The 11,039-nt window shown below is 40.8% G+C and overlaps 1 protein-coding gene across 3 annotated transcripts; it reads right to left on the bottom strand.

The window, feature by feature from the left end:
- Window positions 1-932: 932 nt before the first annotated feature.
- PTTG1 (PTTG1 regulator of sister chromatid separation, securin) lies at window positions 933-8,472 on the bottom strand. 3 transcript variants are annotated; one of them, XM_075601939.1, is made up of 6 exons: window positions 8,318-8,472; window positions 6,828-6,924; window positions 4,671-4,849; window positions 3,695-3,776; window positions 1,562-1,720; window positions 933-1,075 (listed from the first exon to the last, which is right to left on the bottom strand). In XM_075601939.1, exons 2-6 carry the CDS (start codon window positions 6,913-6,915, stop codon window positions 1,005-1,007), a joined length of 579 nt encoding a protein of 192 aa, XP_075458054.1. In that variant the 5' UTR covers window positions 6,916-6,924; window positions 8,318-8,472; the 3' UTR covers window positions 933-1,004. The 3 variants fall into 3 exon arrangements, with proteins under 3 accessions (XP_075458054.1, XP_075458055.1, XP_075458052.1); XM_075601940.1 differs by having other exon boundaries at window positions 6,828-6,936; window positions 8,318-8,446; XM_075601937.1 differs by having other exon boundaries at window positions 7,442-8,437.
- Window positions 8,473-11,039: the final 2,567 nt, after the last annotated feature.

Below are 11,039 nucleotides of genomic sequence, written 5' to 3' on the forward strand. Positions count from 1 at the left end.
CCACAAGATTTAAAGGTTTGGAATAAATGGAAGTTTCTGCATGCCTTAAAAGTTTGCAAAACTGGATAAGGATGTTTTAATTATTTATTTTTGCCTGGTCCCACAAGTGAGAAATCCAAGCTAAAAATGTAAACAGAGGCAAAATGTTCTTATTTAAAACTACATCAATAAAGAAGCTGTATTTGGACAGTAACTCCACCCTCCCCAGAAATTATTACAACTGTTCATTCACACAAAAATAAATATATTTAAACTGCAAACATCTTAGGGTGCGCTTATAGTGCCAGCAACACCACATCAAAACAAATGCATTGCTGCTGTTGCGTGCGCTTCTAGTAAGCTCGGCTTAGGCTACGCTTATAGCGACGTCAACATCAGGCTACGTCACAGGAAAAAGCTAACATGCACCATTTGTGAAGAATTTATAGACAAGATGTTAAGTACAGTACATGACAGACCCATGGTACAAAGTTAGTCCCTATTAAACTATGTGAAGCCCTAATTTAGAGTCAGTTTAATATGCTGATGTACTTTTGGCAAGGACATTTGATATGTTCTCTAGATATGCAGGTCAGACTTCAATTCTGTCAGTGCAAAGTCTATGTAGGTAGCATCCAAGAAAAAGGTTTCAGACAGCAACAACTGGAACACAGCTGAAAGCCTTCAACACAGGGTACACATTACAGAGCACCGAGTACAGCAAAGCTATAGCGAATCTAATGTGTATGACCTAAATTACCAGACCAATTAAGACTGCCCATTTGGATATTACGATTGGTTTAACAGACTATTACAGTTAAATGATAGCTCAAGGTCAGAGCAGACAGGTCAAGTAAAAATATAGGGCATACAAAGTACATGCCGTGTGTTGAGAAATGTCTGATTAGATTTTAGTGTAATCTCAAACATACAAAGAATTGCATTTACACCAGTTCTTAAAAAGGAAATGTTTATTAAGGTAAAAACATAAAATTAAAAAAAATTAGCAGAACAAAATATAAAAACTAATATTCTTCTATTGGAGGCATATCAAGTGTGATCTCATCAAGGGTGGCAAGGAAAGACGGCAGGGAATCTGTAGCATTTAAAAGGAAACAAGTAAATTAGTATCCATTTCAGTATGGTGAAGGTTGCAGTCACATTGTTTCAATGCCAAACTAATGTAAATAGAGCAAAGATGTTAACGCCACAACTTCCCCATGTGCCCAAGGCAGCAGGTGAGTATGGATGAACATCAATAATCATACACACCTCTAGTCAGTGCCAATTGCATCTGTGAAACATAAGTAGTCAATTGCATGCATTAAGTGGCCCATGATTTTATAGATTAGATGGGCTCTGAATATTGAGCAGCAGCCGTGTCAACATATACATTTTTAACAAAGTACTAATCTTAAAACAGTACTTAGGGACTACAGTCTGGTGGGAGAACACCACACATTTAGGGCCAGAGTCTATATTGTCCAAAACTCCATATGGAATTTAATGGGGATATTTGGACAACATAGAATTACCCACTTGGAGATGTAGCATTGCAGTGCCTGGTAAAGACTATACTGACCCGATTCCCAGGAATGGGGCAGGATATCCATTGGAGCAGGATGCCGGTTCATCAATGCATCAAACCTTGCCCTTTCATTCTCAAGCACCATAAGCTGAACACCAGCTAAGCACAGATGACTGAGTTTATGATCTTCTGGGACTTCAAAGTTTTCAAAATCTTAAGGGGAAAAATATAAATAAATAAATGACACCACTTTAGAATTGGACAAGTAGATGAGATTATGGGGCTACAGTATCCCAACCACGAAGTAGGGCAACTAATAGAACCCTGTAGAAAGTTTAAAAGGCAATTGAATGCAATTGTGTTTTTGCCCCATTCTTGTAGCCTGGAGATTGAAATATGCAACCTAAAGAGAAATATCAGAAGGGAGACAGGTACTGTACAGCATTTGCCAATAGCAGTGGTGGTGTGGAAAGGCTGGTACAGAAACAAGGGAGCATTCCCTTTGTTTTCTTGTTTTGTAGTAGACCCAATCCAATTTACTGGTTCAAATGTGAAGGACAAAAATAAAAGATAAAAATAAAGGACAAAAAAAAGCCAGATTTTAAAGTAACCTATTAAATATATCCCTGCACAGATTGTCCAATCTACAATTGTAACTTTCTAGCCCAATATGACATTAATAACTTTGTTTCAGTATTGCTACAAGTCATATATTGAGGTTATGGGGGCAGCTAGTGACATGTACTTTGATGAGGCAGATGCAAAGTTAACAAAAAGCTATTCCTCCTTCCCCAGAGGATTGCTTTATTCTGTATCCGACAGCTTCCCCTTAACCAGATGTTCAGGTATGAGGTACACAACATTGTACTTCCCCTACAATTTAAATATTTAGTTATTGCTTGTATTTAAAATAATTGCATTCAAAGTTATGCAATGTAAAAAGTTACTCTAAAAACTATTAATATATTTCATGCTATTGAATACATCTGGAAAATGTATACAAAATGTATCCAATTGGGCCAGCTTCATAGTAGAAACATGGTACAATGCAAAAAGTAGCAAGGGTGTAGGGAGGACTTGGAAAGTGTGCAAAGCAAAGAGTCAAGTGCAAAACAATCACCAATAGTAAACAAACATAACAAGTAATTCTGAACAAGTGATAAATATAAGCACTGCGATAGTGAATATAGTCCACAGTAGGACAAGCATTTGAAAGGGGGTAATGCTATTATAACTAAAGTGTGTAAAAACATTGGAAAAGCTGCAGCTTTTTCAAAAAGGTTTCCCCAACATCTACAGGACAGAAAAGCAACAAAGCCAAAGCGCAAACTTGAGTCAAGATGCATGTAATAGGGGAGGAAGAAAAAAAAAAAAGTTAAATATATGTAATCCAAGCAGAAGGGTGGATCAGAGAGGCGGTGCCTGTACAGAGTAGAGCATCCAGCGTACCTTCAGACCCAGAGTGGTCAACGTGCACTCTGCTTGGGAGTAAGCTAGTGTTTCTGTTGCTCTACCAGTCGTTTTTTTTTTTACTTTATAAAGCTATATTTGTACTAGATTTTCAATTTCCCTTACATATACAACTGTAGCTCAAATGTCATCCCAGTACACGTGTTGGGAGAAAAAAAAAAAGTCAGATTCTCACCACGCGAGTGGGAAATTTACAGGTTATTTGGATCATATCATTTACATATTTTTAGTTGTGTTGCACAGTGTTATTTTTTTATTGTTTTACTATTTTATATGCACCTTGAGTAAAGTTTGCACTTTGGATTTGTTGCCGTTAGGATTTTGAAAGTGCCAACAAGAACTAAAAAAATAAAAAGTCCTATAAAGTCCTAAAAGCAAAAGCGTCCTCAAACTTAAAGTATAAAAGGACAATGGAGGTCTGAAATGTCACTGTCTAGCTTTTGCATGTTCTGCTAATAAAATACAAGTTATTTTATGCTTTAATGGGAGTGCTGTGCACTTTTCTTTTAGGACTATATTGCAATTATATTATGGGAAATATGGTTATTGTCACCCCCTTTAAAGTAATTTCATACAGAGCCACCTATGAAGAAAGCAATAAGGACTGAAAATGCAGTATTCAAAAAAAAAAAAAGTAACTTGTGCTTCAGATCTTCTAATGTGTATGACAGAATTCTTAAAATAGAAAGCACGCTATTTAAAAAAAACACCATTTACCTGAAGGATTGTACGGGGAAAAGTTCTCAATTTCAGGATAGCTGTCCTTGGGAGCCTTGACAGAACATACCACTTCAGAAGTCTTTAATGTGGAGGGGGAGGAGAGAGGGGATGAGGGGGGGGGGGGGGAAGGAGAGAGGGGATGAGGGGGGGGGGGGAGGAAGGAGAGAGGGGATATGAGGGGGGGGGGGAGAGGAGAGGATGGGGGGGAAAAAAAAGTTATTTTTACAGAATTTCATGAACACAAAAGAAGATGCTGTCATGCATTACTTTGTATACAACAGCTAAAGAACACAACTGAGAAAGTGAGTGTCTTTTATAGGAAGGTGATAGAGATAGATAAAAAAAAAAAAAATGAGAAGGAAACACTAGGTCGCCAGCTAACACCTAGACTGCCATAATACCCCTTGTTTTTTTACTGCATTTGCAATTTTACTGCATTTGCAAAAATATTTGCAGAAAGGCAATATTGATCACCATGACAAGATAGACCTGGATTTAGATGACATGTATGGTGCAGTTCCCAATACCCATCTCCATTTATTTTTACAGTTGGGAACATGCGGTAACAAGCTATCCTATTGCTAGCACTAGGGACCTACTGATTACCAACATATTTATCTTTTATGGGGAATAAAAATCAGAGCCACTGTGTAATCCAATAAAATTCAGTCACTGAATTTGTGGGCTTGCTATTAGCCTGTGGAAGGGGGGTTTAGACAGCAGTCATGCATCTCAAAAAGGGTCCAGAAACAGTTACAACGTTAAAGAGCATTTTGCAAACCTGACCAAGGTACAAAAAAAATAAAATAAATACATAACGATTGTCACCACTACATCCACCAGAGAACATATGCAGACTCGAGAACGTGAGAGGAAAGGATTGCAACATTGCTGAAGTGTCCCTTTGAATTGAGGGAAAGTACCCTCGACATTTTCCATACAGGCCCCCCCCCCCCCCCAAAAAAAATCCTACCTTTTGGGCAGCAGGTAAATGTCCTTTTAGGTCACCTTTCAATGTTGTCACCACCTTCTGGTTTTCCACCTGCTGATTGACGTTGCCCAAAGCTTTTCTGGAAGGCTTTGGCACAGCTTTAGACGTGCTGAAGACCTTTCCAGGGTATGAAGTCTGGCCTTTGGTGGAGAGGGACTTTGCTATGGAAGAAAAGCCAAGTCAGCCTCGCAAGTAAATTGCTCTGACAATACATTGGATTGCATGACCTCTGCAGACACCAGATTCTGCTGTATGCAGATGTGTCAGATGCAAGTTTGTTCTATTGACAGTGACCTAGAATATCTTTGCCAGGTATTAAATGGCCAGAGTCTGACAACACGTGTTATTTTTTTAATGTCGAGGCAATTTTGGTATTAAAGCAGCAATACCAACTTTTTTTTTAGGACCAAGATCAAATTATTGTCCAGGGGGGAGGTCACAATAAAGCCCTGTTCATTTTGGCTTGTTACCACACAGATACCACAGAGGGCTGTTAACCACTAGGTGTAGTATGTCTCCTGAAGCAAGCAATTAAGCAAATTAATTTTGTTCTCAGGAACCAACAGTTTATATTACAATGGCAGTGAGGGGGTTAAGGGTAACCAAAAGGTACAGTATTAGTTATCTGAACGGGCAATATTCAAAGGCCCTCAAGTAAACTTCTTAAATCCAGGTGGTGAGTAAAAGGACTATTTACCATTACAGATTAGCCTGAAATACAAAAGTTGCAGATAACATGAACATCTTTAGTCACGTGAAAAATTAGTAAAATGACTGACAGTGAAAGCTTTATTTAACCTTTAATGCAATCAATCCCTTTGTAATATTGAACATTTATATGTCCAGGACATTTCCTGGATAATGCAGGTACAATGGACTACAGGGAGTATAGTATTTTATGCTCACTGATTAAGTGGAAGAAAGTATTATTTGCTTCCAGATATCCAGTTTGAGTGCCCCTGGTCAAGGGAACGTGACAAATTACTCAAGACATACCCCTGCACGTCAAGGGATCAGTACGTTGAACAATCGTATAAAGATTCAAGTTGGTGAATCAGTTACGAGACTCAAGATGGCAGTACAGTGCAAGTCATTTCCTTCCTCATGAACAAGGCCTCCATGGTAGTGTATAGGTTCTGCTCCTCTCAATTAGTACAGGCTGGTCTTATTTGTACTGTATGCAATATTGTAATATTTCTTTACAAGCACTAATGCTTTGCTATATTAACTGTTAGATTTAGTAGGTACTGTCTTGGAACTATAATTTAACCTATAACCATTGAAGAGACTACCCTGACTGATGCATTTTGCCATTTGTTAGTGTGTATGCTTCTAGGGGACCATACTCCCAAGGTGCAACCCCTTAAATCCTGGTGGCATAATTGGGATAGTGTGTGTTTGGGTTGCAAGTGCTCACATGGAGGGATGCAGAACAAGGCAGCCAGTTAAGACGTTTTACACAGGTGGAAAATATTTAATCCAAAAGAATATTTCTTCCTGGTAATGCTTGATCTAGTGTGGCCAATAAACTATGTTGCAACATCAGCAGAAGATAAACTTGCAACTGGTACCCTAGCAACTATATAGGTATTTTGTCACCACCAGTCCCTCAGCCTTCGTCCGCACGGAGGCGTGCGTGACGTCACGCGAGTGTGTTTTCTGGACATGTAGATGCGCTGTGTCGGTGACAGAGCTTGTTTGCCCTCATTGGGCGAGCCGCTCACGTGACCTGCCCGCCGCACCAAGAAATCAGTTTCAACTGATTCCTCGCGCAACTTGCGCCCCCTCCTGCTGTCGCACCCGGTCTATGGGCACGATCAATGCCTTAAGGCAATGTGATCGCGCCACACCGGCCGTCGGCTTCATGGACAACACCTTAAAGTGGGGGTATTGCTACTTTGAACTGCAGCCGATTCAGTACCACCACCCCTAGGAAGAAAATGAGCCCATGGCATCACTAAATTAAAGACGTTGGCGCGTCAACACAATAGGTACTAGACCCTTTGTGTGGATCATTTCACAAATTAAGGATACAGATTCCGGACAGAGGAAAAAGACAACTCCAGCAGTGAAAAGCATGAAATTACCAAACTATCCAAGAGCTTTCAATACAGAGATTAGATGTAGAGAGATACTCACAAAACTTTGACAATTTAACACGATCCTTAGCGGATATGTTGGTAGCAAGGTCTCCATTTTCTTGGTCAACAAAGATCATAGTTGCCATCTTTCGGTTCTGTAAATGAAACTTATGAAAGTTACACATAATTATTTTATTTTACACATTGGTATTGCAACCTACTCACATTGTGTCAGTAAGCTTCAATAGCCACAAATATTTGGAAATAAACACTAGCAGTACCTCAACTTAGGCCACGCTTATAGTGATGGCGACAAGACCGATGACGTCACCCCCCCCCCCCCCCCCGCGAAAGTTGTGATTTGTTTTTTTAATAACTGTCACCAGTGACATCACTAAAGGGGGCGGGCCATGCAATTTGATTGGTTTAGAGACAGTCAAAAGTGGCGACTGTAAAAAAAAAAAAAAAAAAAAAAAAAAAACAAATAGGCCCGGCTTCCAATTTTCTAGACACGACGTCACGCTTACTATAAGCGCTGGAGTCAAATGTTTTGCGGCCACTATAAGCGCAGCCTAAGGCAGGTTCACACTAGTGCACCAGATGACAAACAAAAAAAAAAAAAACACAGTTGGATTACATTCACAACAATAATATTTGTTTTACTTGGCTTACCAAAACTGATCTAACCATGCTAAAAGCAAAAATTGGTTCTTTGGTTTCTCAATAAACCCATTTCTTAGGGACCTCAAAGTGTCAAGCAAATTTTGATCAGGACAGAATATGCCAGTATGCTGTAGATAAGGGAAGCTTAGGCTGTGCAAACTCTACTGAACTCAGCAACAAGAAGAAACCAACCACTCCTTCCCCTCACTGTTTACACATCAACTATAGCAAATACACTAAAATTCCTTATTGGTGTCCGATTGCCCAGATACAATGGATGGAAGTATCACTGCCTTTAGGACACTTTGATCCTAGCAGGGATTATGCCTTTATAGTTCATCCAGCCAATACTGGGAGCGGGGTTCTTCCCAGTGCCCATACACAAACACGTGTTGAGTGTGAGTGAGAGCGACATCCTGAAGTAAAGCACTATCTTTATCCTAAAGGCCTCATATCCAAAGTTATAAATGGGCAATGGGGAACAGGGAGCACGCACGGTCTACACTTGGGTGATAATGCAGCCCCGAAAGGCACTTTGTTACTACTACTGCAAAGGGGACAGGCTGCTTATGTAATTAGTCGCACACGGCCATTACTTAGCAATATTAAAGGTTGTAAACCCCAAACAGGAACACGGCCGGCATATTGTTAGTTAGGCAGTGAAACAGGACAGCGCCAAAGGCTACCATAAATCAATAAGGTAAATAGCAGCATATAGCATGGACATATACCCCCCAATAACAGTTACAACACTGCATCTAGGACAAGGCTGTAATGCCCTGAACGACGTATTGGGACTCTCCCGTTCCAATGAATAGTATTGAAGTCAATTGACTAATGCAGCACTGTTACAGTGGTCAACAATCAAGATCCCTGGCGCCTTACACGAGCGGCAAGCCAAAGGATGGGAACGCAGCAGAATAACCCCGCTCTCAGCACAGTGCAAACACACAGTCTGTCCGCTCTCTGCAAACTGTCACAAGCACCTCCGAACACAAACACAACCGCCGCTGCGCCCGCGACCCTTAAACCAAAATCCGGCCTCTAATTGGTTCGCCTACAAGACCGCCCGCTTTTGATTGGTAGTGAAAGGGAACGGCTGCTCGCCTGCCATTGGATGATAAGTATCTGCGTGTTGCGTTCTTATGAGATCATTGGAGTCTGACTTAACCCATGAGGTGCTGAGGGGACACTAACGCCACTCATGCCATTTGTGTTTGTAGTGTAAGTTTGCAGTCTGTCCCACTATTGCTAAAATGAGCGAATTCACGTAATATATTAAAAGCATGACTGTATATTATTGATGCGTTTAAAATATCTCAGGACGAGTTTACATGTTTATATTCATTTGAACCCTAGTTTGGTAACCAGATTGTGTGTGGGATCCACTGCAAATGTATCACCTTCCCATAATTGGGATGCCTCATTAGCGATGGCAATCAGTGACTGAAAAGACAGAGTTACCCATCATAAGCAGCAAAAGATGCACAACTTGCTATTTGTTCCTAAGGCCTCATCTAGGGTGCAACCGAGTGCGCTGGTGCTCGAGCGCCGTGACGTCTGGCGCTCAGGTTGCCCGAGCGATTCCTGGCCAGCTAGTTGTGCGCATGGGGGGGCGTGGCCATGATGTCATGGAGCTGGTTCGCCCTCATTGGGCGAACCGTTCGTGTGACGTGCCATCGAGCGGCAGAATCAAATTTATTTGTCTCACGGGCACGTGTGCGCACGCACGCTGGACAAACTCATTGCGATCGTGAGTTTGATCGCGTGTTGCATGAGCGCCAAGCGCGCTCAGCTTCATCATGGACGAGGCCGAGGGCTACGGACCCAGTAAGCGCACGTGTGGGACGGAGCGCAAGGCGGAGTTTGTGCCCTTCCCCCGGACTTCAGATCGCTCGCGACGGGTTCGCCCTCATTGGCTGAACCGCCGCCATGACGTGGCTATCGCTCGGCCGCCGCACCAAAAGACACATTTCTTGCATGAGCACACATTAGCTTTTGTATCTGTTTGCACTTGTTTTTCCTAATGCATTCATAACGAAGGCAGTCAGATTCTGCACACTAGTAATTGGGAGTAAATTGGAAGTGCTATTCTAACTCTCTCCTTGATACACTCCAGTCTGGATTCCATCCTAACCATTCCACTGAAACTGCATTAACAAAAGTCATTAATGACCTTCTAAAGGCCAAATCTCGAGGGCATTTCTCGATACTTATTCTTTTGGACCTCTCTGCTACTTTTGATACTGTTAATCATACTCTCCTTCTGGACATCCTCCATTCTATTGGCTTCGATGACACTGCCATCTCCTGGTTTATGTCTTACTTAACCTCCCTTTGTGCTTCCATTACTGGCACATCCTCCTCTTCACTCCCACTTGGTGTAGCCCTGGGCTCTACTCTTCCATATATACACCCCTTCCCTTGGTAAACTAATACAATCATTTGGTTTCCACCATCACCTCTACACTGATACCTATATCTACCGCTCCTCTCCAATCCTGTGTCACTAACTGTCTGTCTTGTCCATTGGACATTAAAGCTGCAGTTCAGGCTCCCGTTTTTTTTTTTTTTTAGTTTTTTTTTTTAACTTCAATAGTTTCATGTGGGCAATCTCTACTTACCTAAAAAATTAAATAGCTGCCGGCCAATTTGTTCTCCGTCTATTGATCGGCAAAGTTTGGCGACATCTTTAAATATGGGGAATGTAAATCATTGCTATAGGAACAAGCATGCTTGTTAAAATAGAATACAAGAAAATTGGTCTTTCAAAGTTCTTTTTTTTAAAACAGAAAATGCTAAAAGTATTTTTTCTTACTACAGAACGGATTTGTTTAAAAAAAAAAAAAAAACACATGCAGGATATTTAAAAACAGAAATAAAAACCGGGCGCTTCTCAAAACTAAGTGAATGTTAATTAAATAATTATATAATGTGCGTGATAAAGATATTCAATTAATGATAAATAAACAAATTGTGTTTAGTGACCTTCACCAATGTGTGAAAAAAATATATATATAAAAATCAATGTGAAATACAATAAATAAAAGCAGCTCTACACCCTTAAAGCGGACTGTCCAGGTCCAGATGATTCTTGTGCAGGTTCTCAAATATGAGTGGAGCGCTGTGTGACTCGTTGATATGAAAAAGAAAATGAATACAATAGTGCAGATGGTACAACAATAATGATCTGAATATAAATGTTCTCTGTGATGGTTGTACTCACAAGTTAAAATAACAAATAAGGCGTATCAGAGACCCTTCTCTCTCTGATGGGAGCCCTTTAATGGAAATCCCTCAGAGTGGTATCGTGATACTGGAAGCTCGGATTGTAGATATTCAATGATTCTCCCAGGGGTATAGGAAATAAAGAGAGAGCATACAATAGAGTAGTATAGTCTAATTATATTGGCAGCAATCGATTAATATATGTAATAATACACTCACATTTTAAAAAGTATTACTGTTCGAGGGAGAGGACAGCTGTGGATGGTGAACGCTGGTTTCTCCTGGAGCGGTGAAGCCCTTCCGCATACGTCACGGATCCCCTCGTCACGTCCTGTGTCGTCTTGGATTCGGGCGGAAGAGGCTATCTGGTGTGTCCGTC

The sequence above is a fragment of the Ascaphus truei genome, chromosome 5 (genome assembly GCF_040206685.1).
Source record: "Ascaphus truei isolate aAscTru1 chromosome 5, aAscTru1.hap1, whole genome shotgun sequence".
Lineage (NCBI taxonomy): Eukaryota > Metazoa > Chordata > Amphibia > Anura > Ascaphidae > Ascaphus > Ascaphus truei.